This window comes from Bidens hawaiensis, unplaced genomic scaffold (genome assembly GCF_021521415.1).
Source record: "Bidens hawaiensis isolate Kalapana, Puna unplaced genomic scaffold, B.hawaiensis_p1.1 tig00023273_1, whole genome shotgun sequence".
Taxonomy (NCBI): Eukaryota; Viridiplantae; Streptophyta; class Magnoliopsida; order Asterales; family Asteraceae; genus Bidens; species Bidens hawaiensis.
In genome coordinates, this window is record NW_027493653.1 from 149,844 (window position 1) to 172,700 (window position 22,857).

The following is a 22,857-nucleotide window of genomic DNA, read 5'->3' on the forward strand; positions in this document are numbered from 1 at the left end:
TCAGAAAACTTCTATGATAAGAAGCAAATAATTTTCATACAATTTTAATAGCATGTTGTAAGATTCACTATAAATCTTTATTAGTAATGTTGTAATAGGAATGTATATATACAATATATTTGAATAATAAGATAAATGTGGTAACAATATAAAATTATTATCAATTCAAACTAAATCACAATAAAATTATAATCACATTAACATAATAATTCAGCAACAAATTAATATTAGATATCTTAAACAAATGATGCTAGAACTAAAATTCCAATTTAACATAAAAGTGAATATGTGAAAGTAGGGTCAACATAATACGGCTAAGTGATGTCCAGAAATATATAATCGAATTTTATATTCGGTTTTCATAATATCATGATTTTTCAAGTTGTATAGCACAAATTCGAATACTAGATTTTAGATCTTGTTTTGCTAGATCGTTTTAAGCAATTAAACCATAAAAAAAATTGTATCTGTTTTAACACGAAAACATTTATAATAAATGTTTCTACTATGTAAGACTATATCAAATTTAATTATCAAGTTAGACAACCAATGTATATAATATACTTAAAATTAGATAAAATATAAATTATTAACCATGGTACGAAATATATATATATTATATATATATATAGGATTAGTATTATTTGAGAACTGTTAAATTATTTAAGAACTTGAAGGAACTCTTAATAACTAACCTTTTTTATAAAAAATTTTGTATATTAATACTATTTAAGTGTAGTTTTATCACTTTTGACATCTATATTGACGATTACAATTATGAAAATTAGTTTTTTTACGCATATCTATGTTTTTTTTACACATATGTAAATTTTTATCATATAAATTTTACACATGTGTAACTTGTGATTTATATATGTAATCAAATTTTTTTTTATAAATATGATAAAACAAGTCTCAAATAATGTTAATATATAAGAAAAGTTAAAAAAAAAATATTTGGTTTTTAAAAGTTCCTCAAAGTTCTTAACTTTTTTTGAGTTCTCAAATGAACGTAACCCTATATATATATATATATATATATATATATATATATATAAAAGATGACGGACAAGAAAATAAGTGTGTACCAAATATTCATAAAAAGGGACACGGAAAAAGAACCACACCAGTTTTTGAAATTCTTTTCAAAACCAAATTTCCGTATTAGCCTAAATATTTAGAAGAAAGGAATCGAGGTTACCTGGTACGATAATCAATGTTTGTCAATGGTCTGTTGGCGTTCTGAGATTGAAATAGCATATGCAACGACTTTAGAAGCAACAGTTTCGGGAAGAGTATTAAGAGCACGAAGAGCACCTTCGTACTGATAACGTGCTGGGAAACAAGCCTAATAGCCAAAGAGTATGAGAAAGAAAAGTAGGAAGAAAGAGGAAGATTTTATTATTCAGGTGTATAATATAATGAGGTACAATGAGATGTATATATAGGAAAAGATAAATTGAAGAAAAAGCCTAATCTATATTAGGTATTGATAACCACAATAATAATTATTCATAATACACTTCAATTTAATTGTCGATTGTCTCTCTTTTTCAATTTGAAGTTTGAGAGATATTTTTTTTTAAATTATCAGTGCCTAACTATGATCAAATGTGTAACTTTGTGTTACGCTCGATCAATTAATCTATTAGAACACGAAATTAGATTTAGGTTTATTTACGAATATGCAACCGCGTGATCTGATTTTAAAATTGAAATCAACGCTTAAAAATCTCGCGTACCCTTTTGTACGATAAGCTTTTTTGTATGTTAACCCACCTCTCTCTCTCTCTCTCTCTCTATATATATATATATATAGGATTTAGTTCATTTCAGAAGTGTTTCTTAGTGCGAGAAGTGCGAGAAGAGGTCCAATCATATGATTTCTTTTTTAATTTCTTATTATTTAAATAAAAGGGTATGTTAGTAAAACATAAAATGTTTTGTTTTGTAACTCATACTCATTAATGGTTTAATTAATGTTAAGTTACTAACAAATGATAAGTTGTTATTATTATTATTTATTTATTTCATCTAAAATTTGAACAATTAAAATACATTTGATCTAAAATCATTTTACTCTAACACATGGCTAATTAATTTTTTTTATTTGATATCTAATGTCAAGTGTTTTTTTTTATTTTAATCAACTAATATAGTGTAGGCTTATCTTATGTAATGTAAATAAAGTTACGTAATCTAGGGTATGCACATTTTCAAATTTTGTATAGTCATAACTAATGTAGTGTAGACGTATCATATATAGTCTTGGAAAAACTAATGTAATGTAGGCTTACTTTCAAATATTGTGTAGTCATAAATAATGTTGTGTAGATATATAAAATGTATTGTAGGCAAAACTAATATAGTATAGGTACACTTTCAAGTGTTATATAGTCATAACTAATGTGGTATAGACATATCATATGTGGTGTAGGCAAAACTGATGTAACGTAGGCTCACTTTCAAATGTAGAATAGGCAAAACTAATGTAGTGTAGGCACACTTTCAAGTGTCGTATAGTCATAACTAATGTAGTGTAGATATATCTAGTATTGTGTAGGCAAAACTAATGTATTGTAGTGTAGGCACATTTTCAAATGTTATGTAGTCATAACTGATGTATTTTGGACATATTTAATGTAGTGTAGGGACACTTTCAAATGCTGTGTTGTCATAACTAATGTAATGTAGAACCATCTAATACAGTGTAGGTAAAACTAATGTCGTGTAGTCACTTGAGACAAGTTGCTGTATATTTTTATGTATCATGTATATGTATTAAACTAGTATTAATCATCTTATGAGCATTGATTATGCTATAAAAAATAACCGCTGAATACATTAATGCCTGGTTTAATTAGGTTAACACCACAAAAGACATGTATGTCCTTTTTAATTAAAAACGTGACATAAATATGTGTCTTTATTTACGATAATGCTATTTCTATTGTTGGCCATTGATTAAACACAATGGTCTAGATTCATTTCTCGCACTTAATCGCTATAATATCACTTCTCGCATGATCCATTCCCTATATATATATATCAAACTTATGAAACATCACCAACTTAAATGTTGCCAAATATATTATTTTTAACATGCTATAGGTTGATCTAATGAAGTGCTAAGGTTGAAGACAATTAGTCTACCTTAGGTTACAATAAATTGAACTTTGTTGACTTTCCCGATGTAATGTTATTTGCTGTTAAACTATGGTGTACTTGCAATTTTTTGAAATGAAATAAATATTACATTGTCGCTTTAATAGTGTTACAAGCTTATGAGTGATTTGTACGTACCACCCAGACTTATTCTACTTAAAGCTGGGGTATTACATCTGTGCATTTGATGTTGTAAAAAACGGTATCCCCGATATCAATCGGGGTTCTTCTTCCTTCTTAACTTGTGCATAACCGAGCACCAAGAAATCTCCAGGATGCTAAAAACCATCAACCTTTACCGCAAAACCTTCCAGCTTACCCCAGGGCGTCTTCGTGTACAATCAGCTAACACCAAAGTGGTGTCAACTTCTTGTAACGACCCAAAATCAAACTTATCACAACGCTTTTTGGTAAAACACTTACATTTGCACAATAAACAATAAGTGCTTGGTGGTCTCGAACTCCACAATATGATTGGGAATGAGTGATGCTCTCATTTCAACTTCTTCAACCCCATTAACTGTCACACCCCAACCTAAGGCGGAAATGCTGGGGCGTGATCCGATTGCTCACAGCTCGAAGATACTATCACAAATATAAATGACAATATCTAATTAATTATTTTGTTCAAATAACACACACAATAATCAAATACAACGATACAATTCAAATAAATAGATACAACCATTTACATTCAAGTTTGTCTTCATTATAATCCTAAGGTCTTTCTAAATGTCCAAACTACAATCTTCAATCAACCTGTATATGCGTAGAAAATGGAGTTTGATCAACAACACATGTTGAGTGAGATGATCACCAATTTTGAAACAACAAATAATAGTGTGTTGTGTGTGTATATATATATATATATAGATAATTGATAAATGATAAATGATAAATGTGCAAACCAATCTATGTGGTAATAATCAATAAAACCTTAACAAACTAAAACTAAGTTGTACTCGTGTGTCAATGAATCGTTGCCAAGCGAATCGGGCATTGACTACAATGACTAGATTGTCGGTTTACCTGCGCCAAGCGAATCCGGCTCCGGTTACTAAGACGGTCGTATGATCATACTAATGAGAACCCTATACAAGGGGATATGTTGGACCTCTCCGAATGTTATCAAGTAAACAATTAAACAAGTAGCAATTAACAAATAACATTCAACTGATATTCACACAATGATTATGTTTGCGATTTTGTTTATATATATAGAATATAAAATATGAGTAAGTACGCATATGTCCCTTAAAAATTTGGAAATAGTGTATAACAAGGGGAATGATCAAACTCACCTGATCGATTAAGCCAAAAGGGAATGTTTACGTCAAGAAAGTGGAAATCACACTCTTCGAGAATTATCGACAAGAACCCTAATTAAATAATATAATATTATGAACGAATGATGTAATACGTATAATGAATTTAGGAGTTCGACGTGATTTAAGTTACAATTATGGTTTATATGTTATGGATTGAACGATTGATCTTTACGGATTATTGTTCATCATTTTAATTATAAAAATCATTGTTTGTTATAAAACCGGGTTAGTGAATAATTAGTTTAAATAAGTATGAGTTGTCACGTTACTAATATAATAACCTTTTAAATATATAATTATCATAAAATTTATATCTTAAAGTCCTTAACGGAATCCGATGGTAAAAATTTTTTTAATACATTTTAACATGTTAAATACGTTTATTAGGATTTTGTTTAAAATAAATAATACATACATACGTATATATATATATATACATATATAATATATATCTAATAATTATGAGCGAATTTATAAAGACGTTTTTACAACGAGAACATCAATTTTAGTGTCGATTTTTAATAAAATAATAATGATTTATTATTATTTATAAGATAAATATATATATATATATATATATACACGAAACTTGTAATAAGATCATTTGACAAGAAACTTTTAACTTTAGGATGTCGGTTTAACTAAAATATTGTTTATTTAATATTTTATATTAATTATAATATATTATAAAAAATTAAAACCAATTAAAATCATCAAAATAAAAAAATACCAAAACAGGTTCTGGCCGGGACTCGAACCCACGTTGGATGCCGGCACAGAAGTTTGAACACACACACCCTAGCCAACTGAGCTAGGGTGTCATTTGGTTAACACTTGTAAACGCTTATTTATATACAGAACAAGAAAACCCAATTTTGATTCATAAACCCTAAATCTGCAATTGATCAATCTGTTCATCGTTAGTTAAATTAATGTTAGGATTAATGTTCATTGCATCAAAACGAACGGATTCATATAAACTGTTACCTGAATCATTTGATTAAACAGGGGTTAATACGAGCAAACAGAGCCGGCAACAGGGTGATGACGAGTAGGTACACAGAGGCAACGAAAATCCAATTTTGGGTCGCGATGGTAAGAGGGTTGTGCAGACGAGATTAATTGAATCAAGATCAAGCGTAAGTTATATAATCGATTTTTAGGTCAAGTCGGTTTATAGAATAAATAAATTCGTGTTTTATATGATCTTGTTTCTTAATTAAAAGAGTCATTTAGGCCGATAATGATACGGGGAATCATAAACACAATCGAATTCTTAATTTAGAACGATAATTGTGGTTCAAGAAAGGTAAATGGGTCACGGATTTGGGTATACGGGTCAGGGTACGGGTATGGTAAATGGATCATAGAGATTATATAGAAATTGCATGTTAGTCCCTAGAGAATTGATGTGGATACAACAAGGGTTAAAGTTTTAGTTTCGGGTTTAAAAACGCATATTTTTCAAAGTTTAATACACGTTAAATAAAGATAATAAATAAATATAAATTGTATAATAATTCCTCGATAGACGTGATATTTTTAAATGTTTAAAATTTCCCGAACCTCAAACGGGTCGGCTAATAAGTATAAATTCGTTCGTTGGAAAACCCGAGTTGTTACATTAACCTCCTCAACTTCTTCAGTAATACTAATGGCACTAACATGTGCATTTTTTGTAAAGCTAGAGGACTTGTGCTTTTATGATTTGCGGGTTGTTTAACGTGCCACTTCAAAATTTGTTGGGTCTTTCTTCTATGTTGCTATTTCCTCTGCTAACTGGCTCATTTTCTTATCCCTCACAGCCTTCGGCTTTTCTTGAAATCCATCCTCCAACTAAGATTCTTCAATAGTGTTAACACCTTGGATTCTTGAGATGTGTTTTGACCTTAGGTGGTTTCTTGATTTTGAGGATGATTATTCTGATACTTCCTGTTGAAACCCCCTTAACCCCTCTGATTGTACCTAGTTTGATTATTACTCGAATTTTACCCATTTTGCCATTGGTTTGACTTTACCTGGTTTTCTAAGAACTGCCTTGGAAATTCGGGTTTGATTGGGACTAGTATTCCCATAACTGAAGTTTGTATGATTTCGGAGGCCCTGATGGTAAGTATTGGAATTCATGTCATTGTTATTGTTATATCTTCTTTCACCTTGAACAAAATTTATATCATCCACTTCATCCTCGTTAGCAATAATCGTGCAACCAACTATATTATGACCCAAATCTCCACATTGTTCACAAACTGGAAACATTTTACCCATTTGACCCATCTCTTTCACCCTCGTTACAGTCAACTTTTCCAACGTCTTTTCCGTACAAACCATCCGATCATCGAACACATTAATCTCTACAAACTTTACTATTGACCTTTTTATCATTATGTTTGACCGGGCCCATCGTTTTGAGTTAATGACGGACCTCTCTAAATGCCGCAAGTCCACATTTTCTTCAATAGTAAGAAACGTCCTGTTTATGGTGGACTGAAGGTCCCGAACATAATCATTCGACAGACTATCATGGAATGCCTTGATCAATTCCGACCGATTGATTCCGTGATGTGGGCAGGTTGTCGATAGGAATTTGAATCTTTGAAATGTTTCATAAAAAAGTTTCACCCGAGTGTTGTTGAAAAATTCTAATGGAGTTTCTTGCTTCAAATGTCCTTGTGATATGTAATACTCGTATAAGAATTTCTGTTGTGGATCACACCATGTATATATACTAGATGAAGGTAATGATAGAAACAATTGCTTGGCGGTATCCTTTAAACTGAACTGAAAGACTACTAGTTTAACATCATCAGCTATAAATCCCTGACTTGAAAAAGCACAGAGAGAATTGAAGTCACTTATATGGAGATACGGTTCTTCACTTGCCTTCCTATGAAAAATTGAGATTCCTGGTTAAACTGGATTGTGTCAATGAAAATGTTCTACTGCTCCTTACCGGGACGATGATCGGGAGTGGGTTAGCTGCCCCTTGTGGAATAAAATGGCGGACCGGTCGTGGAATGTAGGCTCAGGAGACCCCATCATCGTAATCGCTAAACCGAACCAAATGTCCTTTGTTTGCCGGTGGTTTGAGTGCTTGCTGTTGTTGGTTGTATTAGTACTAGTTTTGATTATACTGATTTTGATTGTATTGATGACTATGATGCAAAATCATTTATAAAATTATACTAATGTTCCCTTAACTAGCAAGGGTAAGTAGGATGTCAAACCCATAGGGAATCAGTTAGAAAGTACTAACCAAGTTTATTGTTTATGGAGTAATTATATTATAGAGGATAGACAACGTCAAGCGGTTTTTTATAATAAGTTTGCTCGTAAAACAATAATGATAAAATAGTAACCACCCCGGGCTTCAGATTCAGTAATGAATGAAAACCTAGCTATGTTCATTGGGGCATCCTTAACGTGGACTCTATATGTGAATTAATTTTAGTGATGATCAACAAACTGACTTAGTGGGTTATATTACAAAATCACCGATCCGATTAGAATTTTTAATCTAATACCTACTCATGAAATACTAATCATGAATGATATAATATTAATACCAAGAACATATATGATAAACTATTTAACTATATAAAACAAGTTAAGTTTGACGAAATCATTTGGTTAAATAAAAACTTAATCCCAAACCATGAACAAAACTGAAATAAAAAGTTTTTCACATGAATCATAAACTCTGAGGTGTTTATAATGGGGGTTTAGCAAAGAAACATGATGAATACGATAAACCTAATGTTGGATTGATTCACCATGGATGGTTGTTTGCTTAGAATGTGCTGGAGGTGGTGGAAAACCTTTGGATATTGTCCAAAACGGCTGTGGAAAGATGTCCTTTCGAATTAGGGTGAGTTTTCCTTAAATATGTGGCTGGAAAACGAATTCAGCTCAAAAATTTCGACAAGGGCGTAGGGTTATGTTCTTAGTGCGTAGGGCTGGGTAAACCGGCATAAGGTCACTCGCTCGTCCAACCATCTTACGCCCCCAAATAATTTGAAGTGTGTTTGGGTTTTCTAAGTATGGTTCATAGTTACGCTCTGGTGGAGTAGCCTTACTCCCCTGTGACAAAATGCTCGTTTCTCTTCATTTTTGGTTATATCTTCAATCCAAGTCTACATATGCTACCTCTTTCATAGTAATTGGTTGTTCTCCATCTTCAAGCTTCTGAAATATCTCGTTTAAGCTCTTAATATCTACAACTCAAAGTAATCTTGTTCGATACATATAAACAGTTAAAATGTACAATATTATACATTATAAACACATCCTTTTCTCCGCTCTTTAGCATGGTGGAGAATCAAGAAAGAGTGACAAAATATGTTTACATGGTGAAAAATCAATAAAACAAGGAAACAAATGATGGAAGAACGAAGACAAAGAAGTTAATTGCATTATTTCTATCCCTATCTACCTAAACTATTAAAGCAAAAATAATTTCCACTTGTCATTCTCCTAACCTATAAACATATGCATCTGACTAGACAATTTCCATTTTTAAATTTTCCACCTAATTATCACATTTAATTTTAAAACAAATCCTTCTAAATTCTTTAAAATACGGACCCAGAGTTGTTCAATTAATTTGGATCTGTGTTCTATTCTCCAGAATTACGGAGAGCCAACCCTAACATGATACCTTTTCCCCTTCCTCTCATCTTCTCGACTTCTCCTATCTCCTTTTGTTATTGTTCTTCTTCGTAACCTATGGTTAGAATAACGTAATTCACAATATTTTTTTCATTATCTTATGTTGTCTGCTTTGTAATATGTTATTGCTTACACAAGTTAGGTTTTCTTTTAACTCAATCGATTATATATTCAATCGAAATGATATTGAATTGAGACGGTTGATTTCTTGTTATACTGTTTGAAATGGTGTATGACATTTGGGCAATTTTGTAGGATTTTGTTTGATTAATTATGAATGTTTATTCGAGTTCTTGAATCAGAAGGTGGTAGCCACTTATGATCTCTCTATGAGTATTGTGAAGTGGGCTTTCTATAAATATATTGGATCATCACTAGAGAAATTTCCATAAACAACTCTTTTTCGTCAAACGGAACCAACGATGTATAAATGAATTATTTATAAAAATATTTGATAATGGGAAAATTCCCAAAATAAGCATTTATGAAAACAAAATCCTAGTTTTGGGTATCATTTGCAAAAAATTACAAAAATAGGTATTATAAACTAGTCGTTACGAGTAGTTTGTAGAAACCAATTCGAACTTGCCACGTGTCCTTAAACTAACCATAACGAGCACGTTCACTAATGAATTACTCGTCACGACTAAATAAGTTTCATGCCTCGTAATCAACGTCCACGAGTAATTCATAAGTCCTTTAGTCGCGACGAGTAGATTATAAGGTTAAACTAGTCTCGACGAGTTAAACAACTAATAAACTACTCGTGTAGGGAATGTAAATTATGCAAACTAGTCGTCGCAACTAAAGGATTTATAAATAACTTGTGTGCGTTGATTACGAGGCATGAAACTTATTTAGTCGTGACGAGTACATGATTAGTGAACGTGCTTGTTACGGCTAGTTGAAGTACACGTGTCAACTTTTAATTAGTTTTACAAACTACTCGTCACGACTAGTTTATAATACATATTTCTAGAATTTTATACAAATGATACCTAAAATTAGAACTTTGTTTTCATAAATACTTACCCTTTGATAACGTAGGTGTAGACGGAGAGAAAAAGATTAAAGAAATGGATGAGACAAACAAGAAAAGGAAGTTTGTTTGGTATAAATAGAGTTAATTATTAAATAATTATTTATTTTCTTTAACTTATTTTGGTCAAAATGAGCCGTTGGCTCAATTTCCCACAACCCCAACATTCAAAAATCCAATCCTCGAGCTTATTGTGCCTCTGGCGAAGAGGGCTTTCGCGTCATGTTTGTAGGGAAAACTGTCATGTTGGCAGTTTGGCAGAGTATTTAGCTAGCGGACCACAACAATTAAGCTATTAACAAAAATTAACTACCAAAAACCAACCTTAACCTCCCCAATCAAAAACTTCCTATAGATGAAATGATTTTGATCTATAGCATACTCTTGATGCATCAATCAAATATTGCACTCTTGTCACACTTGTAACTATGTACATTGTGGATGTAATTTAGACAACATATTCTTACGAATTGCAAGATAATCCTCCAAGAATACCATGCTTATACGGCAAGTAAGTTTTCTTCTTAACTCATTCGAATTCGCGCAGTTCAAATTATAATATAGCTCGTGAGGCGACACCCGAGCCCTTCGTTTGGACACCGATCCTGACTCACTCGAGCTCCTAGAATCCTGATCATTTCTCCAGTTGGTTGTAAAGTACTTCTTCAAAGGGTAATTGTCCATTGCTCTCCCATCAGAAGCACTTCTAAACGAAAACAAATCCTTAAAGCTCCATCTTTTCGACCCGTTCTCACACGAATCCGTTGATCGTGGTTTTGCCATCGTACTCATTGGTTGCGGTTCCCGAGGGTATTTGGAAACCCCTAGCGGAGACAAAGATCTTGTTCTTCTAGCTCTTGATGAAGATAACCGAGCAGAGGAAAACCCTCTCTCTCTTCCTCTTTCTCTCACTACCACCGGAGAGTCCGTGGTCTTGATCACGCCACCGTCGAATAAATCCTCCGCGGGAACCGAACCGCCACCAAAACCACAACTTACATCAAATGAGAAATCGTCTTCGTCGTGTAAGTTACCCGGTGTTTTGGGGACACCGGGTTTTTCCTCCCACGCAAACGGGATGCTTGCGAGGGGACCGCAGGAGCTACTAGCTCTAGTGACTCCTGCAGCCATAAGCAGCTCGTCAAACCCGCAATACATTTCAGTCAGACTGGGGCTTGATGGGGCGCTAGCATAGTGAAAGCTGCCGCCATGGGGAGGAGAAAAGAAGCCAGGATTCGGAGACCGAGCGATGTCCATGGTGGTTTGTTTGTGAAGAAAGTGAGTTGAACGACGGCGTTAATGAGTATTTGGTGGTTATATTGTTATTATATATTGTTGGGGTTGAAGTGAGGAAGGAGGGAAGAAGGTGCATGGAGCCAAATAAAGTTGACTGTAAATTTAATGCAAGTCTTACAAAAGAATATTATGAAAACTCAAGTCTAGATTGCCGTCTTGTTAGTTATTAGTGGGTTCGACACCGTTTCGTTTGTTGTCGTTTGTTTGACGTAGGTTAATGAGTCATGAGTGTCGAATTTTTAAAAGACTTATAAAAATTATGGATACAGTTTTAGGATATCATTTTTTACATGACTAAAGTTGACACCGTGTTATTATGTTTTATTTTAGAGTTAGATGGTCATTTTTATATATGAGATTTGCAGTATAATTTTAGTACGGTGTTTGAATTCATTGCAACTAGCTACTTGATATATCAAAAGCATGTTATTTTAGTAATTTTTTTCTAACCCCGTCTATTTTATTCGTTAAGTCAGGGGTAAATTGATAATTTATTTTATTTTTGGAGTTAAGTACCGTTTTCATACTTGTGATTTGCTCAATTACGTAACTTTAGTACATTTTTTGAATTTATTGCAATGTGATACTTGAATTAGTTTTGGATAGATAAACAAACCAAAAGGCATTATGTATTACAATAAAAGGTCATCTCTAACACTAAATGAATAGATCACCCATGCTCATCGATCCTTCAAACCCTAACTATTGTTTATCTTCAACTTCAATGAATTACGATACGGTGCTTTGCCTATGTGGTTCATCAACCATCGTTTGAACACTTGTGCATCAAATAAGCCTGGTTGACGCTTTTATTGTTGTGCTAGAAAGGTATGCTAAAATACCATTATTTTATGACCTAATTAATCGATGTTGGTCCTCCAATTTTTGACCTAACGGATGTTATACTGAAAGACGCAAAGCTTTAAGTTTGTTGCTTGGCTTAATCCTCTCATGTGTCAAAGAGCTACTGCTATTATACATAGACTTTTGAACATAATTAATGCATATGAAGAAAATGCAAGAGCAATTTTTAAAATTGATCACAGATCTTGAAGCCAATGGATGAAAATTGGCAATCAAAAACAAAAGACTATAAATTATGTTATGCATTTCATGGTTGTTTTTCATCTTCTATTATATATTTTAGTGACCTTTTAATTGAAATATTTTAAATGTAACGTCTCTTTTGGTTTGCCTATGTATCCAAAACTAACCCAAGAACTTAGTTGCAATAAATTCAAAAAAGGTATCAAAGTTGTGTAATTGAACAAACCACACATATAAAAATAACATTTAACTCAAAAGAGAATAAATAAAATGAAATTACCAATTTGCCCCTGACTTAACGAAAAAAGTAGACGGGGCTAAAAAAGTACTAAAATTACTTGTTTTTGATATATGAAGTATTCAGTTGCAGTGAATTCTAAAACGGTACTAAAGTTGTGTAATTGAGCGAATCAAACTCTTTATTTTATATTATGTGGCAACACAGAGAAAATAATTAAGTGGGAAAGAATTAATTACGTTTAAAGATTTCATTTTCAAGGTGCATTTAACTATTCTTCTCTCATATCATTTTTTCCCTAAATTTCTTAATATATTTTATAAATTTTAAAAAAATATTTACGTGTAACAAGAACATAATTTCTCTGAGAAATATTATATTAGAGTACCTGTAATGGAGACATTATAATTAAGCATCCTTCATACAAAAGAGAGTAAGGCGAGAGAGTGCAGGATGAAGCTCGATGGAGAATGTGAGTGAGCGAGGAAGGAGATTAAAAAAAATAATAGATAAATAACAACAATTAGTGATGTGAAGGCATACATGGAGATTCCTGTTAGGGACGCTTCTAACACTAGCAACAAGATAAGGCAAAAGAAAAACTACTACATGCTTTAGCGACGACTTTGTCGCCACTATTTCCCCAATTGTCGTCGCTAATACTCTTTTTTCGCGTGTTTTTTTTTGTGCTTTCGGCGTTCCCAGCTTTGTAGCAGCTAAAACAAATATATGAAAATTTTGTCCAAACAAATATATATGATTGTTTATGATTCAACCTTCTAGGAATATATGCCAATATTTGATTTTTGGTATACGCTGATTTAACTCTTGTTTTTTACACGACATGTGAGCTTCTTCCCATTGAATAGATTGATCCCCCTTTTGTCCAACTTACACCATGTAAGAAGTCGGTTTTGTGGTTAACATCCACCACATAACACTCAATGTATGCAGAAGGTGTTAGGGGAGACAATTTGCTACTAAACCTATAAAATAGCAAGAAATATAAATAATCAGGTTTTCGGTTTTAAGAGCTAGCGTGCTTCATAAATGAGTTATTTATGGCTGCCCTCTTTAACATGTTTAATTAAACACCCGTTGGTTATTTAATCAGCTAACCCGTTTATCACCTAGCTAACCCATTTACAACTAATCTGATTAACAAGTTGTGTTACATCGATTTTTTTAACAGAAAAAATGTATGGGTTGCAGTTCGATTGAACAATTCAATCAGCCTATTTTTATCATCTAAACACAAAGTGGTCCATTGACCGAGCATTTAATTTATTATGAAATTAGTCGTCCACTAGAAATTCAGATTTCAGAGGGTTGACACCAAATTTTTTTGGTTTTTTTGCCCATAATAATTGCCAACTTTAAACTCCGTTAAAGCATCCATTTTGGGCCATTTTTGTTGGCCGACATCAAACCGAAGTGGACCCCTCGACTCCCTTGAGGTTCATACCATGTGTCATGCCTCTTGGTGTCTTTGACTGTCTTTTCTTGTTGTGTAAACCATATTTCAAAGCAAAAATAATAGACTTTTAACATAAATGGTATCCGTAGTCGTATTGAAGAACGCTAGTAACATGTAGGTGAAAAACACCCCGCGAAATGCCAGTAACATGTAGTAACATAATGCCAGTAACATGTAGGTGAAAAACACCCCACGAAAATATACGTAATGGTTTCAGTTGTCAAATATAATTAAAAGGTGTATCGGTTTTTAATAATCCCATCTATCATTTTTTCTGTTAGTCCTAGTTAACGAATTGGCTGGTAACGGTCCTTCACTTTTTATCATTTTTTCTTCCATCGAGCCCCGACTAACAATATACTAACTCTGTTAACTTCTTACGGACATGCCAATCCTAATTGTCAAAAACATATTATGGGGCAGCCTACGTGGATCTTTGTGTTGTGTCTGCTTAAATAACTCTTCTTCAATATACTTAATTAATCAGATGGTGAATATAATCGTTCACTTACTCACTCACTCTCCCAACACCAAAAAAAAAAAATCCCTAACCTCTCTCAATCAAAGATCAAGCCTAATCTTTATCAACGGAGAACAAACCCTAACTTTCTAAACGAAGAACAATCATTCTTGTTTGACGATTGAAATCCAATGGAGAATCCCATGCAGATCTCCTTCTGGACTAATGGGACATTTGAAGTTGCATGCCTGAAATTAAGGTGTGTTAGGGGAAAAAACTTCATTAGGGTTAGATGTTGATAAATTTCGTAATTTGAGCTGCTAGGTTATTCACTGGAGTACGGTTCATACAAATCAAAAGATCTTTGGTTGTATTGCAAGATTCCTGATGATGGTCGTTTGAAAGTATTACTCAATGATGAAGACTTCACTTAGATGGTAGCGTTGGTGGCTTCCGGTTCCAATTATGCACAACGTATGATTTTATATGTTTAAACTGATTAGATAAGAAAATTCATAGCCCATTATCCCTCAAGCCCAGCTGCAACACCCTATATTTACATATAAATTTATAGCATAATTTGATGTGGGAATTATGGTCCCAAAATTTCTTTATTATTTGATTAACATGGAACAAAATTCTATCAAGTGAACACCACTTATAAGATTTACAAACAACTTGTCTTCCGATGAAAGACAATAATTATTTAAAACTTGTTTGTAATACTGTATAAAAAAATATAGAAATTGAACTTTAGATGTGTATTTATATCCAAAGCCGAACACTTGATCGACTTCCTGATTTCATTTGTGAGCTTCACCCGAGGCATTGTACCATACCAATTAATATTTTATAACAAGTAAGCCATAAACCTACAAACTTAATAAACATGAATTAGTAGTTTCCCAAATTCTATTCTCAAACTGTGACTAGCGTACAAACCAGTGTTTTGGTCAAAAATTACACAAGGATAATCAAGCAACCAAACTTTAATAGTGAGGTAGGATGCTTGTTTATGTAATCAAATATGATAAGTAAATAATAAAAGTGACACAGTGATGTAGCGAGGAAAACCTTGATCCTTGAAGGATCTATGGCAAAAACCTCAAGAGGGGAAAACTATTCCACTGTCTCAATATTAGTATAAGCCGCTGATTATAAGGTTGGAAGTGCTATGATCGCTGCTATAATTACATGTATGTGTGTATGGTGTGTGTAATTCGTGTCTTACGCGATCATGCTCTTTCTATTTATAGTTACAATATTTATAACTAGTAATAACAATTAATAATGAGCATTAATTGTCCTAGCGAGGATCCTGGAGCAGTTACATGTTTTCATATCTTCAACATTAAATGATGGTTATAATAGCTCCAACGTCCTAACATTGAATGTTTGACCGAGTTTTCAGTTGGTAATTAATTGCTAGCCGTTGCTTGCAAGACCAAGTCAACGGTGAAAGTATAATGACGGTTAATAACGTTTTACCAAGGATACTGTCATCTGTCTAAGATCCTGATACACTGCGAGGATACTTATGATGATTATGCATGTCAGGATCTTGATGCGCTGCAAGAATCCTAGAATCGTTACAGAATATCATATCTTTAGTAATAACTTGTTGTAACAGCCCTAAAATCCTAATATTCATTGATTGAGCGAGTCTTTAGCATGGAATGAATTGCTAGCTGTTTCTTGCATATATCCGCTCAATCATCAAGGCGAGTCTTCAGGTAACGGCTCCGGGTCTTTAAACTTTCCTTGAATCGCCATTAAATGTCTTGTTTCTTGATTTAATTTTATTTAATAAATATATAGGGTAATATTATCAATGTTAATAATATTTAAATGCTAAATCGTTTTAGGATACTTGGGATACTTAGCTCTTTAGGATCTTGGTGAATTGTTAGAATCCTTGAGGCACCATCGAAAGGATCCTTAAGCTGTTTCTGAATTCCGGATCCTTGAAATTTTACCCACAACAATTGCCCCTAAATATTTACAACTGTATTCCACTTTATACGTCTATAGATATTTTGAAACCTTTCTGATATTGTGTCTTGTTCATTTCTTTTGGATTCTTACTGCCCCCTTCATGGTTGTTAGTAATTTTGGAAAAGTTTAAGGATCTAAGGATCCATGAAAATACTTTTGAAAGATTTTAGATCTAAGGATCCCTAGTAATATACCACTTTTTGAAATATTTTAGATCTAAGGATACCTGGGGACAAGCTCAATCTTATGTGACATGTGGAAGCCAAAACCTTATATTAACATATCGATGTTAATTCCTTAGTCGGGGACAGGCCCGTTTTCTTGGGACTCCTACTGAATTTTTGTGACATGTAAATGTCATACCTTAGATTAACATATCAATTTTAATTCCTTAACTTTTGTGTCACACGTCTATTACAACTTTCTTTTGAATCCAATATATAAGCAACAATAACGGAGTTGCCTGCAACTGTTACATCCACATATTCCATCATCTTGAATTATATTTGAATAACGTGCGCTCTAGGCTGGGTGTAGAAACCCTTATGATTGAAAGGTGAAAAAACGTTAAACCTTTGAAGGGATTTTGAATACCTTAAACTTTAGAAGATGGCCAATCTCTATCTCTTTCAGCATGCGTTGGAATATTTGCAAAACCTTAAATCTTGGTGAAGGTGGCTAACACCCCACAGATTCTTAAGTCAATAAATTGATTCAAATAGTAATTAGAATAATAAATCAAATAAGGTTAAAATACATACCTATCTAAGTTAGGAATTAATTTTTAAGTTACATGAAGTATCCTTTGAGATGAATGTTGTTCCTAGGATCTTGATAGGAGTCGTAGCTCATAATATATTTTCTTTTTGTTTGGCCAATAGTATCATTTTCTAGGGATTTATAAAGGGGAGTGTACTACCCCTCGATTGTCATGTCTTTATGAAGCACTTCGAATCAGGAATGAATATTATTTCTTTCCAATTTCATTCCCTTTCCTTCCCAAGAGATCCTTTATGTATCCTGTTTTGGGTAAAAATTAACAAATGCAATTTCGTAACCAAATCAGTAAGTGAGGTATGGTGCTTGGTCGAAAATGAACCTAAAAATGGTATAACACAAGGAGTTGTTGCGAGGAAAAAACCCGTTATCTGAGGATAACAAGAAAAACCCCCGGGAGGTGAAAACTATCACCACTAGTTTATTAATAATCAAAATCGGTTACAAGTTGTGGAGCTAATTGGATCGTGATTACAATGTGCGAGTACTGCTAAGTCTGATAAGAGTGTGTGAAATAATCCAAGTGTAGCTCTATTTATACAAAAAGTAGCTAACTAGAATTCCTACTTATCCGGAGATATAAGACTTCTTCCAATTAGCCGTTAAACTCCATGACCTTCATTAAGCACATGGTAGTTGAAATGGTTGAAGAGTAATCCGAGTCTTCAGCGAATCGTGGGAACGTTTAAGACTTGGTAAACAACAGAAAATAACGAATAATCCGTTAATTATACAATATATTAAGGATACCATATCCTGGAGTTATCCTGAACATATCGCTTGATTAGGATACCGAAAATTCTATGCTTAACAATTGTCCCCAAATTTGACGGCTGTGAAAGTGCTTTACAGCTGTTAAATTTTTGAAATTCAAACTCTGCATGTGGGATAGATCAAAGGCACGTGTCTCACATCCATGCTCTCTATCAAACCCTAGATTATCCTTATAATTACTTGGATAAATAAACCATTCACTCATCTGTTCATCTATCCATGTAATTCTTCCTTTCTTCCTCTTCTTCATCTTCAAAAAATCACGAGTCCCAAGCTTCGTGCTTCCTGCATTGAAGATTTTGTTAGTTGACGATTTAAAATAATCGAGATTTGAAATTTTACATATATGGTGTTTATAAGAGAAATAAACGTGGAAAGATTAGCATGGAAAATTTACTTATTTAAAAATTTAAGCATGGTTGATGAGTTTGAAAAGATTAAGCATTGATGCCGGAAAGAATAAACTTTTAAGAAGACAAGGAACACGGGTAAGTTATCGCATAGCGGAAACGAGTTAGGTTTGAGTTTCCAATAGTTGTGTTAAGCATGTTGGATTTATGGACCGGTTCGGGTAAGTCAATGCGGCCAAGGGGGTTATGACCCGTGAGAGTTACACCGTAAGGTAACGAACAAATCACCCGTCTAAGTTAGTTAACAGGGATGGACACTTTAATGAGACAAAGTAACATGGAGTGGGCTTTGGAGTTAGAGATGGACTTAATGGCCCGTTGGGTTTTAACTAATTAAGATTAGTTTAACCTCCCTAACATCCTATTACAAGTTCCTAATTCTCTCCTCCTCCACCCCAAGCCACCGGACAGCTGCTGCCCGTATACCGCCGACCACCGCCGACCGCTGCCGCCTGCTACTGCGTTGTCCGCCGACCGTCACTGGCTGCAGTTGTCACCAGCCGATGCTGCTCGCAACCCCGTCGAACCAGTCACCACCGCCACTGCCGTCGCCACTGCGCACCGCCACTGCCGTCGCCACTGCGCACCGCCACCGCCCGTCGTTTGTCTCATTGTGTCACCTAGCTCAGTTCGCTAACCTTCGGTGTCTGAACCGGTTATTTATTAACCAAGGTAAACTTAAATATATTGTCAGTTTACAATTTATATTTATTTGTTTGACTCGTACTCGTATTGTTTGTAACCGGATCCTGTACGGTTTCTAAAAGTGATGATTATTGGTTTTAATATTCCGAAGTGTAATCTTTTATTAATATGATTAATAAATATGAAACCTTTTTATTTAAAACTAGGTTTAATTTTTAGACCGTTGACTGATCACCACTGGAACCCAACAGTGGTATCAGAGCCTTGGTTACGAAGTACGAGTCGGTACCAGTCTTTTTTACCGGATTGAGAACACAAACTTTAAATTGGTTTTAAAGTTTCTGGCCTAATTAATTTTTTGGGTAACTTTATATTTTGGTCAATTTTTATTTTTGTTTTATTTGACAAAAAGCTTGCCCGGATTTTGGTTGTTTGTTATGCAATATGTAAATCTGGCCCAACCGTGTTTGTGGTTGTTTGTGATGTTTTGATTTTCGGTTTTTTTCCATATGGATGGTTCAAACTTTTAATAGTTAGGGTTTTTCCTTTGTGCATTTATTTGTATTTCATAAATATTGTAATAAACAAAACCCGAAGACAAAAACCATGGAAACTAAAAGGAAATCACGAAGTCAGTGGGAGTTGCTCGAGATGACGAGATGCATCAAGAGTCCATCCTTGTGGTTGGTTTGTGTTGTGACCCCTTGACCCGATTGATCTTGCTAATAGGCTCTAGGAAGATCAATCACTAATCTTGGCCATTTAAGATCTACATATTCTTGTTTGCTATTGTGGTTGTTTGCTTCATTATAACAGGTTATAATATCACCAACCTAATACCAAATACTTTAAAATAAAATAACCAATTGTGTTTTTGCAAATTAAGCTTTATTTAATTTTCAAAAACTAATAACTTAATAGATTTCTCTGTTAACTTAAAATTAATTGGTGATATCGTGACAAACTTAGTTTTAATAGGTTATATAAAACTAAGTGTTCTGAGAGATGAAAGGGTTCATCAAGTTTTCCCGATTAATAAAGTAAAACCGGACTTACTCTATTCGGTAATATTTAAAATTAATCCCAATTTTAAAATCAATAGTCTATGCCATCCTACTATAAGCCACACTTGAGGCATACTTCGAAACTTCAAGTGTCTTGAGCTACAGCACCGCACTTGATTTCTAGCATATCCCTTCAAGGTGAAAGGGTTTTCGTTGACACATACGGCCCTTTCACAAGTTACTATACTAGGGCGACTATTACTTTACTCTCCTGTTACGTGCTACAACTGTCTAGAGACTAAGGTGGGCATAGATGAGGATAAACGTATCTACTTAGGCAAGTATTGTCTCAATAGGCCTCATAACCGAGTGTTGTGCTTTATTCACAATTTGCAATCGTTGCATGTCTGCCAAACCATTTGCTAACGTTTTGTGCTACAGCTGCCATTAGTAACTAGAATCCAGATTCTCAAGTTCCTATTTTATTAATGCTATTGGGTCATTAATAATAGGATTAAAACATTGAAAATACTAATTACTTTTGCTTATTTAACAGATGCCAACTGATAATGACTCCTCATTCACCCTGAAGACTATTCTTGAGAAATAAAATCTCCATGGCAGCAATTTTATTAAATGGCACCACAATTTGGGACTTGTTCCCAAGATGGCAAAGAAGCACTATGTTCTTGATGGACCTGTTCCAACCGAGCCTGAAAACAATACTGCTGCTGCTAGAAAGGTTCTTGACAAGCATAGAGACGACTCTGCTGAAGTTGCCTGCATTATGCTAGCCACCATGTCTTACGAGCTTGCTAAAGGCTTGGAAGATTTTGGTGCCAATGAGATGCTTGAGCAACTCAAGGGCATGTTCCTGAAACAAGCCTGTCAAGAACACTATGACACCATGAAATAGCTTATTAGTTACAGAATGGAACAGGAATCCTCTGTTAGTGTACATGTCATCAAGATGAAAGGGTACATCGACCAGCTTAAGAAACTTTATTATCCCCTATCGGATGAAATGGCGCCAGCAGCGGATTTCATCTTAAACTCTCTTCCCAGCTCTTATGACCAGTTCGTAATGAATTTCAATATGAATGCCTGGGTGAAGACAGTGTCGGAGCTTCATGGTATGCACAAAACGGTTGAGATGAATGTTGCCACTAAGACTATTCTGGTTCTCATGGTTCGATCTGCTGGTGTTAAGAAGCCCAAACCCAATAACCAGGGTAATAATGTTAAAGGCAAGAACAGGGTTACTGTTGCTGCTAAATCTACCACCAACACTAACAAGGATGTTGCAAAGGTACCACTGCCGCCTCCTGAGGATCGCCAGTGCTACAAGTGCAACAAAATGGGACATTGGAAGCGTAACTATCCCGATTATCTTGCTGAGCTGAAAAGGCAGAGGACCAATAGTGAAATCTCCTCTAAAGGTATTTCTATTTACGCTATTGAACTTTTCACTGTCTTTAGCAACACATGGGTATTTGATACCGGATGTGGTTACCACATCGTTAATGTCTTGCAGGAGCTTGAAAAATGGAAGAAGTTGAAACAAGGTAGCATGGAACTCATCGTTGGTGATGGGAAGAGAGTCCCAGTTCTTGCAACTGGCACATATCGTTTTGCTTGTCCATCTAGCCTTGTAATTTCTTTGAATAACTGTTTGTTTGCACCTGGTTTTGACTAGAAACATTATTTTAGTTTCTTTACAATTTGAACAAGGATTTAAGTACGCTTTTAATGGTATTGCTATTTTTGTCTACTTGAATGATGTCTTTTATTTTGAGGCTAAACCTCAAAATGGTATTTATGAGATTGATGTTCAAATAAACAATAATGTATACAATCTTTCTAAACGTATCAGATCTGGCATCAATGATACATTTCTATGGCATTGCCAACTTGGCCACATAAGCAAGGCACGAGTTAAGAGACTCTAATCTGAAGGGATTCTTGAATCCACAGGATCGGACTACTTTGATACTGTGAATCCTACTAGCTGACAAACTCGCCAAAGACTCCTTCACTTATAAGAATGAACGAGCAAAGGATCTGCTAGGACTCATACATACTGATGTATGCGGCCTTTTCAGAACCATGCCTAGAAATCATGAAAGATACTTCATTTATTTTATTGACGATTACAGTCGATATGCTTATGTGTATCTTATGAAACATAAGCATGAAAATTTTGAAAAGTTTAAAGAGTTTCAAAACGAAGTGGAAAACCAACTCAGGAAAACTATTAAGATGCTTCGATCAGATCTAGGTGGAGAGTAACTCAGCTCAGAATTCATAAATCATCTAAAAGAGCGTGGAATTGTTTCACAGCTCACTCCGCCCGGCACACCCCAAATGTAACGCCCGTTAATTTACGGTTTAAATATTTAAAGTTGTAAAGTATGTATAATTCTCGGGATTTAACCGACACTTCTCGGAATCATTCCCGTCATCCCGGTACGTTAAAACATTTAACTTTTCCACCAAAATATTAATTCCTTTTAATTTGAGGGGCTATATGTGAA

General features: G+C 34.1%; 2 protein-coding genes across 2 annotated transcripts; one reads left to right on the forward strand and one right to left on the reverse strand.

Moving 5' to 3' along the window:
• Window positions 1-10,559: 10,559 nt before the first annotated feature.
• On the reverse strand, window positions 10,560-11,695 carry LOC143567251 (uncharacterized). The gene has a single exon (XM_077053715.1). It carries the CDS (start codon window positions 11,455-11,457, stop codon window positions 10,627-10,629), a length of 831 nt encoding a protein of 276 aa, XP_076909830.1. The 5' UTR covers window positions 11,458-11,695; the 3' UTR covers window positions 10,560-10,626.
• A 9,724-nt stretch (window positions 11,696-21,419) lies between these two features.
• LOC143567245 (uncharacterized) lies at window positions 21,420-21,865 on the forward strand. The gene is made up of 2 exons (XM_077053709.1): window positions 21,420-21,762; window positions 21,858-21,865. The coding sequence occupies exons 1-2, from the start codon at window positions 21,420-21,422 to the stop codon at window positions 21,863-21,865; spliced, it is 351 nt and encodes a 116-aa protein (XP_076909824.1).
• Window positions 21,866-22,857: the final 992 nt, after the last annotated feature.